Consider the following 25,700-nt stretch of genomic DNA (forward strand, 5'->3'; position numbering starts at 1 on the left):
AAGTCTTAAATAACGCAGGAAAATACATTGCCTGAATACAAAATAAAAGAGCACGTAAAGAACAAAAATACTAATCGCAATAATATTAGAGTTTAGATATTTTAATAAGTTCACAATAATATTACATGTTTCTTTTAGAACAGATACATAACTTATATAAATTTAAGCGCATTTAGATTATAGAGCTTTAAGGGTATACAAAGATACTTGATATAATTTTCCTAAATATTTTGTTATTGGTATGTAAGTATTTAATAAATTATTTCAAAATCAATGATACCAATTCCAGTTTTGATTCAAATCTAAATTTTTAACATCTGCTTTACCTCGATTGTTGGAAAAGCAGCGAATTCACTTGACGCTGCTCGATGTGGGTTGCGTTGGAAATACTCAGTTAAAATTTCCGATGCTAAGTTGTTAGCACGCGCTGAGATCTCGGTCTTAGCTGGTAACAGTTGATTTTTCCGTTGCATAGCGATACAATTGGAAGTACTAACAGCAGTTTTTGGCACGGCCTGTAACAGGGAAAGTGCCCACGTATGCTTCATTTTAGTTAATTCACTTTCAAGTTCTGTAATACGTTTATCCTTGGGCTGTGGGACAAAGATGGGATCAAATTTGTTGAGTTTCTCTCGTATTTGTTGCGCTTGTAATCGTAAGCGTGTGTTACGTTCATTATTAAGAACAGTTTTCAGCAGCTGTAATTCCTCAGCAATAACTGGTGAATCAGGTGCATCACTGCTGAATGAAGTTGAGGTGTGCGCAGCTCTTGCTGGTGACATAGATGAATCTGCTCCACGTTTGGTGCCGGTGTTCAACTTTAATTTCTCACGTAGTGTACTCTTTTCGCTCTCAAGTGCCTCAATATCGCTTTGTAAGTGGTCCATAGTATCTTCGAATTCCTTTTCTTTCTCTTTCAATATTTCAACAGTTTCATTGTACTGTCGTTTCCATTTCTCTACAGCATGCTCATATTCGCTTTGCAGTACAGATAGTTTCTTTTCCGCTAAATCTTTGCGAATTTGCATTTCCGAAAGTTCGTTTTGCTTTAATTTAGCAGCCAACTTCAGTTGTTTTATGTCAGCTTCGCGATTTTCTAAGGTAGCCGCTAAAACATTCTTCTGTTCAAGCTGCTTTTTGATGACCTGTGCCCGCAAAATAATAGGCGATATTTGCTTTTCTTGCTTTTGATTGGCTGTCGAATTAATTTCATATTCCTTATCTAACAAATATTGTGCTATATGTTGTAAATCACTGTTAGCTTGTGATAACAAGCCTTTGAAATTTTGTGACGGTCCACGATCATCCTGTTCATAGATACGTTCGCATGATTGCGCGAGCAGATCCCAGAATTTTGTGTGATCAATTGTATGCTCGGCAGTATTATCATTTTCAATTGAAGCCACAATAATTTGCACCGATTGCTTAGTAGCTTGATGCATTGCCGACATTATGCGACTCAATTGTTGTGTCACAACCCGCATACCTTCAAGTTTGTGTTGTGAAAGGCCACATTTAATAACATGCAAATCTTGCGGTAAGCGCCGTTTGATCAGCTTCACTTGCTGCTTAATGGATTCCGTATTCTCGTTAAGGAATTGCATTAATAAAATAGAATCGCTTGTACTACCGCCCTCACGTATAATAGTGCGTGCTATGGCTGTATCATTTAGTATGGATTCACAGGCCGATCCAAGAGACGCAACACAATCTCTTATCATTTGAGTTTCATTTAATAAGTCTTCACCTGCCAAAAGTACAGAATTCATTGCATTAAAGAATGCCACACACTTTTCAATGTTCTCAGTGGTCGAATTCTCATCAAGTTGATTTGATTTCAAAAGCTCAATTATGCCATCGATCGTCTTTTCTTGAGCTACCATTTCTGGTAAGGAACTACCAGCACGAAGTAAAGTATCTGGCTGGCAACTGTTAAGTCCGTAGAGTATTTGATGCAGTGCACATTGCAAATTGTGTATATAGTGCATAAGGCGGCACTTGAATGCATACTGTTGCACTGCGTGACCTTGTATTATTGTTTCACGTGAAACGTTGTCAACTGCAGGGAAACGTTCACGTGTTTGACTAACAACAATGCCACATTTGAAAACAATGCGTGAGATTAACAAAATAACCAATATCGAGTCATGGTCACCACCACGACTCATAAACGATTCGGGCATAAATGCTGATAACATCTGTACATGCTCATTAGCTTGTGTTACTTCAATTTGACGTAACTGCACATCAATAGCACGTGTGTAGGCTTTCGACTCTGCGAACATTTGTTTATAGTCAATCGTTTCTGCAGTAAATTTAGTATTGGGATCTTGTAGAGATTTTTGATCATTCTCAGCATTACGATCACGTAATTGTAGAAGCTGCTCATTAAGTTTGTGTACCAATTCCCTGAATTTTATGATTGTTTGATCACGGTCAAATATTGTTTCTATAGCAGCATCTCGCTCACGTAATACTTCTTTTTTGGAAGCGTAGGCCATATCGAGTTCCTCACGTAAATCCATTTCGAGCTCATGATTGTGTTCCACCAATTGCTCATGCACTTCTTCCAAAGCTTCTAATTGAGCAATCTCCTCTTCTAGTAGCTTTACTTTGTCTTCCAATTCCATTTTTTTCTCTGCTAGTTGTTCAACCATCTCTTCTGCTCCTAGTGCAGCATCAACTTGTTCCTATAACAAATACAAAAAATTATTAACAAAACTTAACTGGCCTAATCCTAATAAATAAAAACAAAAATAATTTTGTATCCTAATGATTTGTGTTGGAAATGAAATAACAAAACCTTAAATTTAATGTGAAACTTAAATTGAAATTTTGTTACCTCCTGCACCCCATTGGTAGGCCAGAAAAGAAATAGAGAAATGCAATTAGGCACATTGCCATATTTAATGATATCTTTGAAATGAAACAAAAATTTTAGGATAATGAAAATCGTAAACCTGGGAGTTTAATTTTCTAAATAAAAATTTTAATTTTAATTTATTGGAAATTTTGGAAATTTTGGATGTCACTAAAAGCCTATTATAAAAATCACAATAAACAGAAACTCATTTATCAAACAAAACACTCTGATTTGTTAATAATTTCAAGAAATAATTGTTTTACCTGCAAGTCAGCGACTGTGGCTTCGAGTTCGTCAATTTTAGTTGATAGTTTCTCCTTTGTCCGTTCCAATTCTGTTACTTCTGATTTCTTCAATTCCAGTTCCTTGGTAAGTTTTTGTATGTCGTGTTTATCATGCGCTGACAAATCACGTAAACGCACCAAGGTTTCCTTGAGACGCGAATTTTGCTGCTCCAGTTGTTTGAATTCATACGTCGACATACCCGAACTTTCGTTCGAAATATTTCCTATAGAAGTTTCAGCTTTGTTTTGCATTTCAGAACGCAGAAGCTCTAAGTCTACCTGTAGCTCTTCAACCCGCTCCTTCGCCGACTCCAGCTCAAGTTGCAGGGTTTCACATTTCTCCTCAGCCATTTCTTTGTCTAATGTAATGAGTTCAACATTATCAGCCAAGTCGGCCATTTCTTGTGCATGTCTTTCACGTGCTTCGATTGCATCCTTAGTTTCTTGCTTAGCTCGCTGCAGTTCCTTTTGTAAGAGTGCCTGTGCAGACATAATTTTTGTGCGAAATTCTTGCATTTGCTCAAATTGTATTTTCATTTTATCAAATTCTCTCAAACGATCTTTATCTTCATTACGACGTTGCTTCAATGTTTCCAGCTTCTCGTTGAGGTCACTCATTTGAGTACGTAATTCTTCAACAAGTTTTTGTTGTTCCGCAAGTGCCGCCTTATCTTCTGATGAACTCGATGGAGGTGCTGTAAAGGATGGTGAACGCATAGGTTGCGATGATGTAAACTGTGGTTTAAGAATCTCCAAAAAGCCAGTTTCAACAAAAGATGCTCTTTTTGAAGCTGAAATTGAAGGGCTTCCACCATTACCGCCATTGTCGCTTGTTGGTATGGAGGTATTTGAAGCAGAAACGGCTATTTTGGAAGTGGCCGTCGGTGGTTGTAAAGTTCTACGTGTATTTGTGCTAGCTGTACTAGCACTGCGTTCTGTTAACGAAGTGGATAGTTGTGAGCGTGATCCCAGCAAAGATTGGCGACTGGATGAGAGCGATGCGCGTGACCCGCTCAACCGTGCCCTAGTGGGTTGCGCGGCGGTAGGTGCAGTTGCACCGCTGGCATCTGTAACATCCTCAGATGATTTTTTAACATCTGGTGCAGCTGCTATAACTCGTAGCTGCGTTGGACGTACAAACATGCCACAATTTTCAGCGCACTCAAAGTACGATTGACCTTTTATTGAACCATTATTTTTACCTTTCGGTTCATCTAACACCACGCCCACCCACTTGCCAACGGCAAAGCTGGTCATGCCCACATAGGCCACTGTGCCTTGCAGATCTTTACCAGTGAGCTCGACACGCGCGCCCACCTTTAAGCTCTTCTCTGACATTTAGGCCAGTTTTAATGTCGATATTGCGGACACTAAAAGAAAATGTTTCATAATTCCAATAAGTAACTTTCAAAAAAAAAAACTTACATATTTTACTTACACAACTTAAACAATTTTAGATAGGCAAATAATTTAGTGCTGCAACGGTAAAATGACGTAGTCCAGCCAATAGACGATTACACTTTTAGCCAAAATAAAGAGAAAATAATTAGTCACCAGCTCTCAAAAATTCAGACATGAAAAGTGCCACTACCCTGTTCAGCTTTGAATAATCACTTACCGTATGAATTCGTTTATTTGCCGCTTCTATTCCAATATTATAATATTTTTTGTTAAAGTACTAAATATCAATCATATATAATTTATAATATTAACACATAAATGAAGGATGGTACAAGACTTGCAAGTTTGACAGTTGCTGCTGGTCTAATTTTGTCTGACGTTTGTGTCATTTGGCATTTCGCCTAAAATACCAAGAAACACAGCTACAATTTGACGTTTCATATTGTTTTGATTTTGCAATGTGAAATTGATAAAATTATAAACAGAAATTTGTGAAAAATCATAATAATTGTTGATAACAATTGTTGATAATAATTGTTGTAATGTAATAGTTGTATGCGATTAAAATATAATTATTATCAAAATGGAAACAGAAGATAATTTACAACGCTATGGCACACCGCTAGAACCATTGGAGGAAGGTGCGTTAATTTTCACTTATTTCACATATTGACCACTAGTGATAATTTTCTTTCAGATGAAGTACCTTCTAAAAAGCCAATAACTGTAGAAGAACAAATTGTTACAGATGAGAATGGTAAAAGACGATTTCATGGTGCATTCACAGGCGGCTTTAGTGCTGGATTTTGGAACACAGTGGGTTCTTTGGAGGGCTGGACACCGCAAAGCTTCAAAAGTTCTCGTACTGAAAAAGCAACAGAAATGCAAAAGCAACGTCCTGAAGATTTTATGGATGATGAAGATTTAGGTGAATTTGGGATAGCACCACAGCGTGTGCAGGCTCGTGAAGATTTTGTGCAAGATGACAAAGGCAATAGAAAACGAAAATTTTTGCAACCTAGTGCTGGATCAATACCTGGTGTGCCAGTTTTGCAACAATTACTTAAACCTGTAAAAGATAAAGTGGCTGTGCGTATCTTAAAAAGCATGGGCTGGCGACCAGGACAAGGTATTGGCCCAAGACAAACACGAAAGCAAAAGAAAGAGAGTAAAAAGCGTAATGAACGTGAATTGTATTTAATGCAACGATATGGTTGCGATATTAATGAACAAGGCAGTGACTCAGTTTTAGAAAAACCAAAAGGAAGTGATGAATCAGAAGTGGACGAGGATGAGGATGACGATGATGAAATAACTTTTGCACCTGATGATTATGAACCTTACTTTTGCACCATTAAAACTAACCGTTATGGTTTAGGCTATACCGGCTTGAACCGCACACCTGTGCTATCCAAAAGTACTATAAGCATTGGTAGCGGTCAACATTTTAATCTTTTTGGTCCATTAGAAGTAGTGGATAAAAATAATAAAAAATTATCTATTACTGGTCAAGCTTTTGGTGTGGGCGCATTGGAAGAAGAAGACGAAGATGTATATGCACGTGATGACATGTCTAAATATGATTTCTCTTTAGAAAATAAGAAACACGTGAAAAAAGTTGAGAAAATTGTACAAAACAAAAAAGTTATCGATGGGTTTGATGAAGCAACAAAGGGTATGCAAAAAGGTACTACATTCATTCTTGACTTACCTATTGATTTTAGACCACGTAATTGGTTGGAGCGTAGAACTCGCTTTGCGCCCCTAGATCCAGTTAGGGCACAACAAATAAATATTGAGAAAAATATGAAGAAGTCCGGATTAGGTAGACATGACATGAATCCCGAACAGCGAACACAACTTTTAAATGAAGAACCTGCATATTCCAAACAAAATAAAGCTGAGCATCCAATAACTTCTGAAAAGGAAACAACATCGTCTTTAAAAAATGTTCAAGACAATCATAAAAAAAGGAATGATAAGACATTAAAACTATTGGAGCAAATAAGTGCTAAAAGCAGTAGCTTCACAAGTGGCGGTGTTATAACTTCCGAAGGAGAGGAAAAAAATGATGTACCAAACATTCAAATCCAGCCTGAAGTACAAAAAGAAAATGAAAATATGATAGCAAAGGTAGCGAAAAAGAGTGAAAGTTTAGGTATGTCATTATTATTTCATATTATAATAGTATATAATTATATTATTAACTATTTTAAATTCAGGAATTACGCAAATAAGTGGAGAATTCAAACCATTTATTAGTGATCAAAGTAAGCAAAATCGTTATGAAGAATTTTTAGCGGCAAATTTAAGAGATGAGGACGAAATAACGGAGTTTCTTAGAAAAATTCAGCCCCTGCAACTTTCAGAGTTCGATCGTGAAATGGAGAAAAAAGAATTTATACAAGCACGTAAAATTTATAAACCAAATGTAGGACTAATGTTCGACAAGTAAGTCTTACAATTTTGAAACTACATCAAATAATATTATATTTTTATATTGCAGATTTATATCTGAAGCTGCTTTAGATGCCGAAAAACAGGCAAATAAAATAACTAAGGGTGATGTAAAAAAAATAATTATAGAACGTACAAAAACCATGTGGAAACCTAATGCACTCTTGTGTAAACGCTTTAATGTGCCTGAACCTTTTGGTGGCAAAATGGTAGAGGAAAAACAACCGCAAAAACCAAAAATTTCAATTTTTGATTACCTTGAAGGTTCAATTAATACAAAAGCAAATTTCGAAACGCCTGTTATAATTCCAAAAGGAATTGATAAACCAAAACCAATGAAAGAACAAAATGAGCCCTCTTACTACGCAGAAACTGATATTAGTTTATATACTCAAACTCCAAAAATCGATGTGATTGATCAAGTTGAAATCCCAATAACGGAAAATAAATCTATAAGTCAACAAGTAGGGTTAGCAACTAATCGCACCGTTAATCCGCCAAAAACAGAATTGGAAAGAAAAGTGATAGAAACTAAAAACAAACCAGCATCGGAGAAAGTAGAACTATTTAAAGCTATTTTTGAGGATAGTGATGATGAAAATGAAGATGATGATGATAGTAAAGAATGTGAAGAATCTACAAAAATTGCTGACGAACCCCAAACAATTTTCACTAAACCAAATTCTTCCGCTGCTCTTAATTTACTAAGGAATAACTCTCCACCAAGAGGCATTTTTGCAATGTTTTTTAATAAACTAAGTGAAGAAAATGAAAAGGATATAAAACCTGATGTAACAAATACAACAAATACAACAAATACAACGACTTCAACGATTTCTGAGGTTTCAGCGATTGGCAAGGTAAACACTGATAAAATAACTTTCAAGTCAAAGAGTGAACGTATGGAAAGTAGTTCTTCGCAGAACGTAGAAGAATCTGACTTCTACGGGCCAAAAATTCCAGATAGATTAAAGAAACTAAGTGATAGTGATGACACACATAATACTAGTATTGACGAAAAAATTCTACAACATATAATGAACAGAAAAATGAGTAAATACGAAAAGAATATTGTGGAGGAATGGGTGGAGAAGTCAAACTGCTCAGATACTGATACTAATAGTAGTAGCAGTACTATAAGCAGTGACATTAGCAGGCATAAGAAAAAGTCTAAAAAGACAAAAAAAAGTAAAAGTAAAGAACATAAAAAGCAAAAGAAAAGAGATAAAAAGAAATTAAAAAAGTCAAGAGAAAAATCACATAAAAGTAAAAAACATAAAAAGTAAAAATAAATAATTATAAATAAAATTATATGCATTAAACATTGGCAAAATATAATTAAAAATAGTATTGCTCTTATAGTTATTGGTTAGTAAAATGAAACCTACACTTGTCTATCATCGAAAACTGACTTTATACAACTAAAATTGCATAACTGATTCGAACAGTAAACTTTGTTTTATTATTATTTTTATTTATTATTATATTATATTAATATATTATAATATTCAAAAACTAGCGATGGATTTTGGCTTCAATAATTTCAACACGAACAGTTTTGTTACATATTAGTCTATATTATAATTTTTGTTCACGTTCTTTCTGTGTTTGTAGTGCTGTTAGCTGATACTTTAATACAGCTATTTTTAGCACATTTTTATTTTATTTTTTAATTAAATTTTTTTAGTGCATTTATATACAGATTTTTATTATATATTTGCATATATATTTCATGAGACTTACATTATATATAATAATATACATATATAGATATCGAAAACAGTTTTCATATTTCCTTAAAAGATTCCATATATCTAAACTTTAACAAATTGCTTTATTAAAAAAAAAATTCATTTTAAATGTATATATTTAGTATTTTGTTTTTAGCGTATACTATACTATATAAAGAAATTAATCTAATATGAAGAGAATATACGTCTATCTGTAATATAAGGCTAATCGGTTAAAACACTTTTCAAAAATTCCGTATTAACGGATTTTTTAAAGACAATTTTGATAAGATGCTTTCGAAAATAAAGAGGAGTTTTGAGAAATTGGCAATAAGATGCATCGGTAAGAGCAACTACTTCAAAAGGATCGTATCGACAAACTGACAGGCAACTCTTATGATATGAAGCACTCATTGGACATGATTACACACTGTGGAAATCAGTGTACTGAGTTTAGCATGGGTTTTCAATCTTTATAGACAATTCTTTTAACAATAATTAGTATGAATCAAATTGTAATGAACTTTTTTCTATCAAAAAACTATTTCTTCAGTGCATATATTATAACTTATTGACACAAAAAATTTTTAGTTTTTAAAAAAATATTGATTTATTCTAAAGCGGAATACCCAAGTCAACGGGTATTCTTAAATGTTGAGTTTGCGCGACGTCCCTTGCTATTACACATCATTCACTGTCAAAATTATTTTGAACACTTATCCACAAAGAATACTACAATTACACAACAAAATAAAATCATGCGCGCAAAGAAGCGATGTTTTCGCTTCCATGACTGAAAGCGGATTGAAATTTGCTTGCAAGCCGACAAAAATCCGATTGTATACGAAAAAAAAAGAGCACGATTGACGAAAAATCAAAATATATATTAATTTTCATCCAACTTGTGAGACCTGCAAATATTGTTATTACACATCAGATTTGGCACAAAATTAGCATTTCAATGGACATGTTGTTGTATGACCAAATCTGAGTGTAATACGTGCTCGCTTAAGTTACTTTTTCTTAGTTATATATATAATATATATAGTCTTATTATTATACATTATAATTTCATTAAATAATTTAATTTTTATATTGAATATAATTTAACTGTTATATGTCATGATGATTACATATCAAATAATCGTTATTTATTTAATTTTTTTTTTAAGTACTGTATATAAACCTATTAAATAAATAAATATTAGCTTGCAGAAATATAAATGAACATATTTTAGTATTAACGGTGTTATAAAAGAACAAAATCATTTTAATAAATATTAAATAAAGTTAAAAATAAAAATGTGATATTTTTTTTTAAATTTAAGTCAAATAAAAATCCGAATATTAGATTATGATAATGGCAATAATCGAAAAGAATTATTAAACTTATGAAAATTGTAAAGAAAAACAGATTTTTAAATCTTTATTAGCAACTTCCAATTAAATAAATATTCGAATATTAGAAGTGTAAATATCAGAAATTATTATATATAGCCATAAAGAGAAAGTAGCAAATATGCATAAATTTACATCTTACAAATAAATTATTACTATATTTACACCAGTACCACAATAGGAACACTATTCATGTATTACAATTGAAACATTTGCGCCGAAGCTATAAATGAAAACGTTTCATTTTAATTTCAAAGAATTGTCAAACTGATGAGAATTATAAATAAATATAGATGTATAACTTTTTATGAACACCGAATTAAATAAAAATTCGAATATTAGATTATTGTAAAAATTGATTTTATATAAAATATGGAATATTATATTTAAAGTGTAAATATTAGAAATTATTATACAAAACCATAAAGAAGCAGTAGTAATATATGTATTTTAGGATATACAAAATAAGTGTTATTGTTTAAAATAATATCTAAATATATATTTATAATATATATAAATATATATATTATAATATCTAATATTTAAAATAATAATAAATAATATTTAAAATAATATCACGCTATCACTCTTCAACAACGGTTAATTACACTATATTAATTTATTAATTTTAAAAAACTTAATGTTAATGAAGTACATTTACTTTTATTATGATACTCGCTTTTATTATAATACTCTTTCCTCTTTCGGATTTCAAGTGTATGTTAAAGCTGTTAAATATTAAAGCTTCAAGGTACGTTTATTATAAAATTAGAATATGCTTAGATTTATTTTTTTGTTTTTATGACATTTAAGTGAAAAACTTCAAAATGCAATTCTTTTACAATTTTTATGCATCGCACATTGTGAATAGATCCATAATTGAGTTACATTCATATATTATGTGTATATATTCATATTCTCTTTGAAAAATATCCAAAGAGTAGTTTCAATGATCTTTAAAACAATAACATGAAGGTATCTGAAAATGTGAGCGCACTCAGCTGTGCGCAAACTGCCAGATAAAGATACAAAACCTCGCTTGATGTATTGAAAGCTACAATACATCGGCAAGTGCATGGCGTGAGATTTGTATGGTGGTTTTGAACGATTTTATTGTTTTTGGCTAAAAAAGTATCTGTTGCTTATAAAATTCTCAAGAGATATCGGCGATGTGAACGTTTTTCAGTCGCAAAATACGTGTTTAAATGAAAGGTCGTAAATGCTGACGAAGCGTATCGAAGTTTGAGTTTAAGATATTGAATAAAAAATGGCATTTAAAAAATTTGAAAAATAATTATTTGCATTTCTGTGAATATTTAGCGAAAAAGGTAGTTAAAAGGTAGTTTTGAAGTGAAATATTTAAATTTGTGCATATTTAAAACTAATTAATAAAACAAAAAAGAAATGAAAATATGTGTTCATACAAATATATATAATTAAAATAAAAAGAAATACGAGTATGTCCGTCTGTAGTGAAAACACTTCAGTGAAACCAGTTGGCATTTTACTGTTTTGTTGCCAATTGTTAAATGAAAATGTTAAATAAATTTATATTATGTTTTTGCTCTTGCTGCTGCAGAAAAAAAGTATCTAAGCTACAAATGCACACCTTCAGTTAATATATTTTAACAAAAAAGAAAAAGTTTGCTTGAAAGGAACAAAGAAAAAAATGTAGTTTAAAGAAAATAACCAAATTTAGTTTGTTATGTGATAATTCTCACTAAACTATGAATAAAATAAGTAGATAAATATATAAAGAAGATTTTTTTCACACACCATATAAATACTTATATACCGTTTTTTATGTTTTGAAGATTTGGGAAGTGAGACGACGTAATTTTAAGCTAATAAAATCATTTTCGACAAAAGCAGTAAAAAATCAAACAATACTCGGCCAATTCAACAAATAGCCATGAACCAATCAACAAACCATTCGGTCAGTCAAACCTTGTGTGTGAGATCATACAATTTGTACTGGAGTTCCTAAATCACGGCTCCATAATTCATAATTTCTACTCTCTTAACTTTTCTAATCTACTCTTTTTAAATCTTTCAATTTTTGCTCATTTAAGATTTACGATCTTAAGTGCAATTCAATTACGTGAAGTATATCGTAAAAATATATTTATTGTACGAGTATCTTGTAGTTTGAATCTGCTTTGTTGTTGTTTGTTTCCCTTTGTGTCTACGAGTATCGTCTCTTGGAATATTTTCATGTTTGTGAAACAATCACGTTCGTCTGATCAAACAAAACAGGTAGCATGTAAAGTAGTTGTTATTCGAATTTTATCTATATTTGTAATTTTACGTTACATGGTATTTATTATTTTTTGTCGTTTCAATATCAGGCACCGTTGTCATTCATGCTTTGGCGATTTGGCATGGTTTGTCCGTCCATTGGATTTGTCCCAGTTATTCACTGATACGTTGATGATACTCATCATTGAATTTTCGCATACAAATTCGTATATGACAGAGGAGCTATACGTAGCTAATTTTTTCCCCATCTTACAAATTCTTCAGTCTTTGTCTTCTGTTCAATTAACTGTCATTTTTGCTTCTTTTTTTGTGTTTATTTCTTTTGTAAGATACAACATGTAAACGCTTTACATAGAGTACAAAACGTCTATGGACGTAAAGGAAATCAAAAGATATTATATCTTTAATATTAAAAAGAATTTAACATTGAACTGATTGGAAGTTATTTTGCTGCCGTTTTTAATAGCTGAAGAGAGTTTGAAATAATTAAAGCTTTTACATTTTTTTTTATTATTTTGTGAATGTAAAAAACCAATTTCTTCTTCAATGATTCTTTTAAGATTATACATTTTATCATCAGACGAACGATATTAGTTTCTCACATGAAGAAATTTTTGTAAAATAATGAATGTAATAATGATAATAAATAGTGTAGCGCATAACACAAAATAACTAAAGTAATAAATAGTAAATTTATCTTTGGGAGCAAAGCAATACTATAATAGTGTGGACTATATTGGATAATTAGGCTATTATGGCAATTATAGGATTCCTTTTCTGCTTATTGAATCTTGAGTTGTCATTATAAAGTAAGGGGATTTATGATTAATTTGAATCTTTAATAATACATATGTTATGCTGCTTTTTTACTAGAGTTTTTACAGTTGATTAAGATGTTTTGGAATAATAATTAAGCATATATTCGTCTTGCTCACTTACACGGCCAGATTCATGGAATTGAATTATGAAGCATATCTCCAGGTTTTATTCAATATAACGTTTATCATTTGACTGTGGAATCTATAATTTTAAAGGTCTTTTGTACTACAAGAATATTTAGCACCTACTAAATACGGAACTGATTGAGTTAAGTCAGAATTCGTCTTTTGAGAAATTTGAGTCTAGAATTTTCATTCTTTCTAAACACGGAACTGATTAAATGATTCGTCAAAATTTAGTTAAATTGTAACTATTCGCCTAAAACGTTTTCAATATCTTATAATTTAAATATTTGTTTTTAATTATTTGATTAATGCTTTTAATATATGTAATGTCAAAATGACTTTCAGCATAAAGGATCTTGAAAGTTGTAGTTAAAAAATTTCTTGAAAAAATTATTTAATTAAAAATAAATACTTTAACAATACAGATAATAGCATTCTAAGATGTTTAAAGTACATTAGCTGTTGTTATTGCTTTAGGAATATTAGATAGACATTTTAAACTGACCAGCTGTTATTTGTAGATTACAATATTATTAAATAGCTTAATTAGATTATTAAGATTATTAATATATTAAGATTATTTTAATTGTTTAACTTAAGAATTTAAAAGCTATTATATAAATCAGTATTGTAACTGACGCTGAAATGAATCTGGTCTAGTTTGTTTTCCAGATGCTATAGAAGGTTACCGTTGATTTGAAAAATTGCGTTTCTCCAAATTCTAACCAAAGATTCGGGTTTATGTTTGATTACATTAAAACGTAGTATTGGAACATACTATTATCACATAATTTAGACATATTTATAGTATACGACTAACTTTGAAGGAGTCTTGAAACTAAAAGCACCATAAACTTATATTTGTTCAATGAATAACATTAATGTAACAGACTTAGTATTCTATCTATTGAGAGTATCAATATTTTTGTATTTTCTCAGTTATCTAATTAGAACAAAATTTATTAGAAATATACTTTAATTATTCAAAAATATTAATTAATTATTGTTCTTATATGAGCATTATGAAACTATAATCTTACATAAGCTAAGATAACCTTTAAAGATCTTCCAATGTCAAATCGAATACTCGTAGATATATATACGGGTATTGATATGTAAAACCATCATAAGACATATTAATATGCTATTAATGTTTAACAGATTAATATAAAAGACTTGTTGCAATTATTATAAGCGTTTGACTGTTTACGGTGAACATTACATATTTTATGGTTAAATTAAAATAAACAAATACATATAAAAAATTATGTAATTATCCTTGACATAGTATAAATCGCAAAAAAACTTTTGAGAGAATAAAATACAATTTTTAATTTGTTAAAAATTTGTGCTAATTTGTTAAAATTTTCGTTGTTTCTATAATTGAAAAAAAAAATTGCTTCACCAAGTAAACAATGGGTGTACCCCTGAACTAAATCATTATAAGAAAAAAAGGTTAGCTGGAATCCTCACTATGAAGTCATATTTATATATTATAATATGTTGAAATAGTTTACTTCGATGATATAGGAATAATGAATTGGTGATTAATGAAATTGATAACATCTAGTACTTTTACTCTTTCCTTTGGGATTGAAGATTAAAAGTATTCCAATTGAATATGTTGTTTTATAGACTGACTATTAAATAAATAAATATTTAAATTATAATTTTTGTTCAGTGCATTTCAGAAGTTGGTCATTTCTAGATAGTTAAAATATTTCTCCATTAACTTCTTATTTTATTTAAATTATTTAAAGACACTTACGACGACAATAGTTAATTATGATCTATTGTTACGTAGAATGAAACAAGGTTTGTTATTCTTGATACAGATATTACGAGTATCATCATTATTATAAATTATTATAAATTATAAAGCTTCACAGCTTTATAATATATTATTATAAATGGATCAATCTGCACGATATTGCGATATTGTGACAGTACTAAAAAGGAAGTTACCTATATCCTTTATTTGACCTTGTTTGTTGCTATTTTTTTCCAATTTTGTACTTGTATATCTCTCATGTCATTTACTATGTAGTACAACCAACCTTATATGATTTTATGCTTTATCTGCGTCTGTGGGCAGATTTCTTCAATTTTACCAACATGTCCCAACTATCACAGACGTTGCACTTATATAAACCTTATTACATATTGTGTTTTGCGTTGGTCTAAAACTTTCTGTTTGATTCTTCTTCGTTAGTCGCTATTGAGATCTTGGTCAAGGTTATTTACTTTGCGTAGTATTTTACTTTTAAAAACATGTAGTAGATTTTCATTCATTGTTATTAAAATGAGAAGTAGTCTGCACTAAAACGCCAATGTTCTTGAGGTCACATGGTAATAATCTTAAAGCAATGATACTTTTTTATGTATAAAAAGTTTTATTGACAGTAATTAGTCTATCCTGAATAGAGTCTCTGATTTCGTTGTTACGCTTTATTTGCAGATCAATGTATTTAAATCTGTAGTTACTTATTTTAATACTTTTCACTTTATATCTGCCATTTGATCTTAATGCTTTCATATACTTTATTCTCGTCTCGTTCCATACAAAGTCAACTTCATGAAGTTGATCAGAGATGAAATACAAAATATTTTTTACTCCACAAAAGCGATATTGCGATATTTATTGAGGGTACTTTAATAACTATTCCAAGGAGTAAGAAATTAATTTTATTATCATTAGTCTCTTCATTATTGCGAAGACGTGTTCATATACCTATCCTACAAATATTTTTGTAGAACTATTAATTCTATGAAAGTCAAATAGAAAATATATTATGAGATCTAATTAAACGCTTCTCATTGTTTCTATAGAGAGCTAGTTATTGTACATATTGCGATGTTTATTGAATTTAATAACTCTTCCAAGGAGTAAAAAATTAATTTCATTATCATTAGTCTCTTCATTATTGCAAAGACGTTTTCATATATCCTATAAACACTTTTGTAAAAGTATTAATTCTATAAAAGTCAAATAGATAATATATTATAGGACCTAATTAAGTGCTGCTCCCTGCTTCTGTAGAGAACTAGAAATTCGGTTAATGCCGACATAAATAACTTTATCAGTCTTGTTTTTTATTTTTATTTAAGTTATTGGCTGGTTGAATTGGTTTTATTGGTTAAAAATTGCTGTTGTTGTTGCTATTAAAGCTGACGTTGGTATGCCAATATTAACTGCTTTTGTTGTTATTTTAGTTGCTGTCGAACACTTTCTTTAACAACAACAAAATTAAATATAAACGTGTTACTATGTGAAGAAAATATATATGTATTAACGTTAAAAATGCAAAGAAAATTATTTATGTAAAAAATTGTTTAAGTAATTAAAGTTTTGAAAGAAAATATGGAAATATTTAAAAATAAATTATTTAAAAAAATATTTAAAGTTCAATATTTTTGTTGTTTTTTTGTAGCCTTAGAGTTGCTTTAGAAATGAATTTGGTGCAAAATTAAAAATTATGAGAAATACGAGCGAGTGAAGTGCAAATGTTTTCAAAAAATTGCAGCCACGCCTTATGATGTTAAGTTGCAGCATTCATGAAGCAAACAAATTCACTAATAAATTGCGATTATCGACGTCATTATTAATTAATTTAAAATTAACACCGAAAGCAAATTTTTCAACTCAACAGCAACAACAAATTCAAGTAAAAAAATGTATTTATCTGTGCGTGTTTTACTTCCGGAAAAATTTACCAATGAATTTATTTTATTGTTGGTTGCAAAATAATGAATCAAAATGTTGCTGATAGCTTGGTAAGTACAACACATCAGCTGCCTATTTAAGTTATTTTTGATATTATTTTATTTATTGTTTTTTCAAATTTTATTCATAACTTAATTGAAATATAGTTTATTAATATAGAATTATATAATTTACACATAAATATAAATATCAATTTATATAAATTTAAAAACAACTTTATTCGGTTAGAGAAAGTAGGAAGTTGAAACATGTTTAGAAAAGTCTTCAAAACCTATTTTATAAAATAATTTAATGGGCGTATTTTAATGTCACATTAATTTATACTCATATGAAATGTTTTCTCAAAATTAACTACATATTTTTTTTGGACTGACAGTGATTATACATATTTATAATATATATATATATTTATATTTATATATAAAGATTATTTTTTATATACTCGTTCCCATCCTATAGAATGATCAGTCAAAAAACTAGATTTTACGAGTGTAATTAAAGGTTGAAATCCAAAAACTGTATGGGTCTTTGAAATAAGTTTATAAAATATATAATCTATATATAAATACATAATTCAGCCTTATAATTCGAGTGTGGATAAATGGAATTTAGTTCTGGTCCTATAAATATAAAAATAATTCAATGCATCTTAGTACTGCTAAGATAGAGAAAACTGCTTCCATTGCGTTTATATCCAACTAAACTCAATTTGACCAATAAGTTTTATCCAGAAAATATAAAAATATGTAAGAAAGCAGCATGGATGATCTGAAAGCAATAATTAGTGAGATAATTTTTAGGCAAAAATTATTAAAACACGTATTATTGATACCAAAAGATATCTTGGTAGATTATGTCATCCCACAAACGTGTTTCGCATATGTCTTTGAAATGACAACATGGAAAAAATAGGCCTAAAATATCTCATATTTTAATCATACCATTTAAAACTTATAAGTCAAACTTATAAGAAATAATTATTTAAGAAAAAAATAACAATATTTCTAATTTCCTTCTCATATTACATTTAAATTAATTGTTTTAGTTTATTTTTATATATTTTTTATATATATTCATTTTCTTATTTTTATTGAGTTTAAAATTATCTTTAATAATTCCTTTATGACAGTTATATTTATAGTTAAACATTTGTTAAAATACAATTCTTTTATAAAATAGCACCTACTATTGGTTTAAAATCTAAGCATGTTTAAGGTACAGACTGCGGTTAGATATATATAAATCGATCATTTGCTTTCTCCATTATTTAAGTATATTGCATATAAAATAATAATTTAATAAATATATATGTATATGCGTTGATTATATTTTTTTTTATATATGTGTTTGTCTATTTGGCATGTTGATATAATGCATTAGATAAATTAAATGTAAATGCTTAAGTAAGAACATTTTTCATTCTATCGGTGTTTTCACAAATGGATCGTTTCTTGAAATCTGATTTTTGCCTTGGAGATAACATCAAGCTGATTTTTTCCACCACAACAACATCGACATATCACATAAATCTGTTTGAGTAAGATTGATATTCTTTATTCTGTGATTTAGTGAACATTTCATAGTCACCCATTTAAGCATTTTCAACTCAGGAGCACAAGTAGGCTTTTATCTTTCCGAAATAAGAGTAATATAAGTTATAATACATAAGCCTTCTATACACCTGTAAAAAATATTTTTTAAAATTGTATATATAATAAGCACAAAACAGGGTAAATCATTATTAAATTGGATTCTAGAATACACATTGATTCTTCACCTATATTAGGATAATGGAAAATTTTATATCTTTATGTATATACATATAATATGTATATATGATTCCTCGGTTGTTTTTAATTCAATTTTTTAATATTGCTGAGTTTTTTAAAAAGGTTTTTTAAATTTATAGAAAATGCATTTTATAGTTTTTATTTTTGATTTTTTTACACAGTTGATTTTTATATAAAAATATTGCTAACATTTCGAGGTGTTTTTAACTTCTTCATACCCCGTATCCCTTCGAAATGTTGGCAATATTTTTATATAAAATTAAATTATATAAAATGAATGAAAAATAAAAACCATAAAGGATATTTTATATGAGTTCAAACATACTTTTAAAAAAACTCAGTACATCTGAAACTTCATTCTTCATTATAATCATCAATAATGATGTTTTTATCATGAAAAAATGTCAATATGCAATACCATAAATATATAATAATTTGGAACTTTGCCTTAGTGGATACATAAGTACTACTTTCCCAGTAAGGTTTTGGGGCGAACGGCCTATACCACGTTCGTTTTCGATCTTAATGAAAGAATTGCTTTAATCTATATTATCAAGTACATTTGTGTTTTAAACAATTTTTATTAATTGCAGGTACGGAGAAAACACATTTTTTGCATATTATCGGTAATTTTTCATTTGTTTGCTACCTTTACCCTTGGACAAACGTGCTTGAAGCAGTCCATTTTGCGTATCAGTATCTAAAAATTAAGGGCTTCGGTCTTGAGGACTAAATTGAACATTCTGCATACAAAATGAGATTACTTAGAAGAGTAATCAACTAAACAGGCATTTGTAAAATTAGGTCAATATAAATTAATGTAAGAAGTAAGCAACCTTAAACCTTTATATTTCAAGGTATAATCTATATCAACATATAGCGTAGTGGAGAAAGTTGTTTAAAATGCTTAAATCTGTTGTCAAATCGGTAAATCAACTTTCCGCGAAACTTCGGTACACGGAAAACGAAAGTTTAAAAGAGAATGGTTGAAAATCAACTGAAGATGTTGAACGTTACCATTGAGAAGATACTGAAACGTATTAATCGTTTTATACTGAATCTCAAATAATAATAAAAAAATTATCAAAGAATTAGTAGATATACATACTTAAACTAATTTTATCTTCAAAAAACAATAAAAGCAATCTTAAATAATTAGCTGATGTTATTTATTTATTATTAAGAGAGGTTGTGGCGCTGCAACCATCGGGGCTATACCCTTTTCTGGGCTTAAAGTAAGTTTCTAAGCCATGTTGCGTCAATGAAATGTTGTATAGAACTTACTTTATGGAGTCTTATTGTGTTTTCCGTAAGGATACCTTCTACTCAAAAAGAACTCGGATTTTGTAAATAAAACACAAATATTTAAATTTTATTCCAAATATATTTTTCTTCTTCAAAATATGCTTCTTCTGAAGCGATACATATATGCCAACGCTTATTCCAATCTTCCATACACTTTTCGTAGGCCCGTGCAGGTATGGCTTTTAGTTCCTTCAGCGAATTCTCTTTTACCGATTCAATCGACTCAAAACGCTTACCACGAAGCGGCAAGGAGCAATTTGAATTTCGGGAACAGGAAAAAGTGGCACGGGTCTAGATCTGGCGAATATGGTTCCTGAGCGATGGCAGTGGTGCCGTGTTTGGTCAAAAAATTGCGTATAACAAGAATTGAGGTAGTTTCACATTAACAGCTGTAAACAAACTAATTGACAGATTGACAGATTTGTTTTCTTTTTTTATATTAATATTTGCTAAGTTGAATTAATTTATCAAGAATAAATATATGGTGGTTATTTGGACAGGTGACGCCATCAGTTTATTGCACTTGGTGTTATTATCTCTACCTACAGCTTTGAGTTATGAGTAATATTTACGTTTTTACAAAAGTACAAGTGCAATATCTTTTAGGCAGGTGTTTATTAAATTATATATACAACGATTGACTTGATGAGATATAGTACAGTGATATTAGTCTAACTGAATGAGCATGTGTGGAATCAATCTGATTTCAAAGTATACCTCAATAAAATCATCTGAATTATTATCAGAATTCAAGGGAGTTCTTAGTCACAAACAGTATTGAGTAAAAGTGCTTTAGATACTAACTCGAGTTTGATCAAGTAAAGAAGAAGAACAATATTTTGCCAATAAACTTGTTGCTGTTTTCAAGACTAGATGAAGGTTCAACCATATCTGTTCAAATCTTCAGTTCAAAATAAGTATACAAGATATAAGATAAATTATTAGTTTATTATGTATAATTTTACTTAAGGTTTCTTAAAGCATATTCTTTGTAATATTAGCAGTGCTATTTACATAATACTTCGAATTAATTTAATATTAAAATATTAGAATTTTCTTTTGGTATGTGTTTTTTCTTTTTTGCTACACTTCTTATAACAGAAATAAAATTAATTCCTATATTATTATTTTAATCAATAATTCGATAGATTTCTTGAAAGGTTTAATTTAATACAAATCTCACTATATAACCACTCGTTGGTATAAAATTTTATAAAGCAATTAAAAACAATTAGAAATTTAAATTTAATATTAATATAGTACGCTTTATAATTTAAAAAATATATAACACACAAAATTATATATATATTTTACTTCCTCTTGACTATTTGTTTCCTTTACAACGATAAAGTTACATATCATTGGTACCACCATACATTATACAAATTAATGTTTATTATTTCTGGATTCTAAAATGTTGACTTAGAATATTTATCTATCTTGACTCGTATGAGTGCACATTTCCTTGTACCGATTATGTGTAATATTTCTAATGATTTTCATTGTAAAATAACACTCGCCTTTAAATAATACAAACAATTTAAATGGGTATGAAGTAAGTGATTAGTGTATATATATACGCGATCACACATATGTATTATATATGCGATTATGAATAAAATAACAAAAGAAATGTTAATGAAAAATGCATAGATTAAATATTTGTAAATGGTTTCTTCGGCATGAATAGTGATTAAAATAATTGAATAATAAAATGTTTTTATTAAAAACTAATGGTTATGAATTTTTTTTAAAGCTTTAATGTAGAGATAGAATAAAATAGAAATGAATGGGGTACTAGCTTCCAACGGAGTGGAGCACTGCGACCAGATTAATGTAGAGATAATAGAAAACCATTTAATTGCTAAGCACAAGACCTCATGTAAATTTTTCATTAAATATTCTGTAATAATTGTTATTAATAGTTTTAATTTTTTTTATTTTTTTTTTGAAATAAAATGTCATTAAAAACTTAATACGTAATTTTCAGACAATATCATTTGTTTACCACAGCATCTACGATTATTTATTCAAAAAAGTTTTTTTTATATATATAATTTAGTTAATAGAGTTTAAAAAACCATACAAAGTAATATTTATGCAGTTACACAAGTTAGTAAGTGAAGTGTTAATGTAATGTTAAGTTTATGTAGCAGTCAGTCCAATAGACCAATTCATTTAGACCATACTGGCCATTCTGATATCATTACTTAGTGAGAGCGTTTTAGTATGGATTTGTTGAAGATAATATCTAATATCATGTTTTTTAAACACGAATAGTACAATTTTTTTCTAAATATTACAGAATGAATTAATCATGAAATACGGTAATTTTAGTGAGATATAGATATGTTCTTTTTATTTCTCATAAAATATTTAACAATAACCGATTTCTATACAAATTATTAAAAATAATCTTTGCAGTTTAATGGTTAAAACAATTAAAATTTATATGCACATATATAGTAAAATTTCTTAAATATATAAATAATGGTTTTATAAAAATTAACCTTAAAAACTACTACTTCTTTCGATTAATATGAAATGAAGAAAGAGGAAAATAAATACATATAACATAAGATATATATCTATACAAAATATATTAATAAATAATTATAAAATATATAAAAAATTGTAATGAGAGAGAGTTTTAGTACTTCTCACGTATGTTTAGTTAATAGAGATTTTGTAATTACAATAAAAACATTGGAAAGATAGCCATTAATATAGGTACATGTTTATTTAAAAATATAAAGTAAGAAGATTCTTCTTAAAATTTGATTGTACCTTAAGTACAAGAAGATAATGATCTATAAAAAATAAATTATATATTTTTATATTCTTCTTAATTATTTCTAATTATTTATGTTATTATTCAATTATACGGATATTTATTCACAAGTACTTTTAACCAACAAAAAATAAATGTATTCTAAAAGTGAAGAAAAGTTTAGTATTGTATATACCTATAGCAATCAGCTTCACGTCAATTATTTGATTGTAATTGAAAATTCTTCCTTATTTTACAAGACTATTCCCAGTAAGTTAAAATTCAGACATTCATCAGAAATTATTTAGTGACTTATCACCATCTTATTTTGTGAATATAGATATTATATGTATTATTTGATTTTTAGTAAGTTATTCAATAAGTTTAAATATTGCCAATTTATTGGTCAATAGTAGAACCAAAACTTCGATGCCATTGTATTCCTTCTTTTATAAAAACAACCAAAATTTTATTTTTCTAATTGGGTGTTTGTTTGTAAGAAGTTATCGGGTTTGAGTACTTTTAACAATGGAAAAAACTAAACACCTTTAGTACATAAATTATTTCAAAAAATGTTTCAAGAAAATGGATATGAATTCCGGCTTGCTTAATGGGTGAGGTAAATGTGATTTTTAAAAACAATGGATTATGAGTGGACAGTTTATTTAAAAATCGTTCTACAAACGTTAAAGGCGATCTAAGTGACGAACTTTCTACAATTGCAATAACACCAGAAATCGTTGCAATAATACTAAAAGATCATCTAAAGAGTAATTTAGTTAGAGCTCTAGGTATTTCATTATACACAATGATAAATACTTTATGTCAACTTTTTGGTTTTAAATAGCTGTATACCCGAATACCCGATTCGCTTTAAATTCGAACTCGAACGTGTGGTGGGATAGAACGAAGCTGGAAAAAATAATTTTAATAACAGAAATTTATTTTTATAAATTATAGTAACATTCCCTTCTAAGAAGTTGAAGGTGTTAATATAAAATTAGCCTTGCCTTTACCATCGATTTATTACAATCAAGAGCACCATTACTTTTTATGTTCTTTGTTGATTAAGGAATTGATGAGTTTTAAGTTTGGGTTAGCTTATTATGCCCTTACGATATGCAAGAAAAAGCTTAAAAACTAAGGTAAGTTCAAGAAAATATCATATAATGTCTCTACTCAGAAAGCATTGAATTTTGTTCGGCTGCTTTGAATTCCGACACATTGTGAGTTTCTCAGCAATGTCTAAAGCGTTGTCGAAACCATTAAAAGGATTTTGGGTATGGTTTCAATACTATGGATCAAACTTCGGATCATAAATTGAAACAAATGGTTAAGGGATGTTGTGAAACTTGCTTTTTGACTCTAAAGCAACTTGGTGTTTTTAAAAAAGTTCATAAGAGTTTAGTGTCTTTTGTGTTCAATTGGTGTAAGAAATCACATTGTGCAGGTCTTTGGTATGAAATGTTACACCAACCAGCCTATATTCATTAGAAGTAACTCTCTATATTTTCTGTCACTTCTCACACTTAAAAACGTTCTTACGTGAAAAATTATTTTCATCCTACGAATAGGAAATATCTGCTTTAGAATGTCATTTTGTCATTTAAACATCTGTTTTTTTTTTACCTTATGGAAACTGTGGAATATCATATAATACTATATATACTGATTTTATAAATTGACGTCATATTCATAATGAAAAGAATTTATTACTAAGCCAAATGACTAATGACTGTGTTTTCAGGTCCCCCGATTGAAACATGAACAAAATGTTTGCATAAAAAGTGTTGCATATTTTTATTAGGGATTAAAATAAGAGTGGATAATATGTAAATATATAGTATTATTAAAACTTGTTTGTCTTAAAATGATTTTATTCTAAATTTTTAATTTAAAAATATGTTATCGTTTTAGTTTTACTTAACAGAACCTCAGTCGTAGGTTCAAATATGTTTGTGTTAATGAAAATAATCCTAGATATTACATTTTATATATTATTATTTTTAAATTTGCATAAATATTAAAAGATAAAATTGAAAAAAAAATTCAAAAGTAACAAATCATATTTTGTTAAATTTTAAGTATTTTATGTTATCTTTGAAAAATTGTTTCACATAATATACCAGATATAATAAATATAAAGCAAAAAAAAATTAAGGAATAAAAAATTTAATAAAACAAAAGAAACTTTTAAACTTTTTTTTAAAATTTATAATAAATTTAAATTTTTTTTCAAAATATTTCGGACGTTGAATGGGAAATTTTTTTGTGCGTTATATAGACTTTTTGTGATATCAAAGTATTCACGTCTTTTACTGAAAGGAGTCCCAAAGAAGCCATATAAACGTTTAAATCACCGAATAAACTTTTTGGTATTCACGCACTCAACCTTTTTAACTTTTTGTTGAGGCACTTAATGACTGCATTTTTGGTGTTTGTTTTTGTATTAAAAAAGAAAATAAAAAACTCACAAAGTAAAGATTTTGAAAGCGTTTTTCAACATTTTGAGATTACATAATTTTTTTAAATATAGTTTTTTATTTATATCATAAAGTTCACTAAATTATATGGCCATAAAGTCGGCATTTGTATGCAGCGGAAGTAATGCATATTTTACGCTTTCCAAACAATTATTTTTTATGGGTTAAACTTGCACTAAATACGAAAATTGATTCCATAAATAATATGCGTATATGATGTTTCAAAAAAAAAAAAAATTATTGATTAGTTCTGGAGTAATATTTGAGTTTATAAAAAAAAAAAATTTAACTA

General features: G+C 28.9%; 2 protein-coding genes across 3 annotated transcripts; one reads left to right on the forward strand and one right to left on the reverse strand.

Annotated features, from left to right (window-relative positions):
- LOC119667872 (dynactin subunit 1) lies at window positions 1–4,974 on the reverse strand. 2 transcript variants are annotated; one of them, XM_038077211.1, is made up of 4 exons: window positions 4,766–4,974; window positions 4,573–4,666; window positions 3,127–4,517; window positions 1–2,690 (listed from the first exon to the last, which is right to left on the reverse strand). In XM_038077211.1, the coding sequence occupies exons 3-4, from the start codon at window positions 4,483–4,485 to the stop codon at window positions 303–305; spliced, it is 3,747 nt and encodes a 1,248-aa protein (XP_037933139.1). In that variant the 5' UTR covers window positions 4,486–4,517; window positions 4,573–4,666; window positions 4,766–4,974; the 3' UTR covers window positions 1–302. The 2 variants fall into 2 exon arrangements, with proteins under 2 accessions (XP_037933139.1, XP_037933138.1); XM_038077210.1 differs by having other exon boundaries at window positions 4,586–4,666; window positions 4,766–4,973.
- An 84-nt stretch (window positions 4,975–5,058) lies between these two features.
- On the forward strand, window positions 5,059–8,273 carry LOC119667873 (G patch domain-containing protein 1 homolog; the record flags this gene model as incomplete). The annotated part of the gene is made up of 4 exons (XM_038077212.1): window positions 5,059–5,189; window positions 5,246–6,706; window positions 6,771–6,999; window positions 7,055–8,273. Coding segments are annotated over exons 1-4 (2,967 nt in total), but the record flags the coding sequence as incomplete, so codon positions are not given.
- Between the last annotated feature and the right edge of the window lie 17,427 nt (window positions 8,274–25,700).

The sequence above is a fragment of the Teleopsis dalmanni genome, chromosome 1, assembly GCF_002237135.1.
Source record: "Teleopsis dalmanni isolate 2A chromosome 1, ASM223713v2, whole genome shotgun sequence".
In the NCBI taxonomy this organism is placed as follows: Eukaryota; Metazoa; Arthropoda; class Insecta; order Diptera; family Diopsidae; genus Teleopsis; species Teleopsis dalmanni.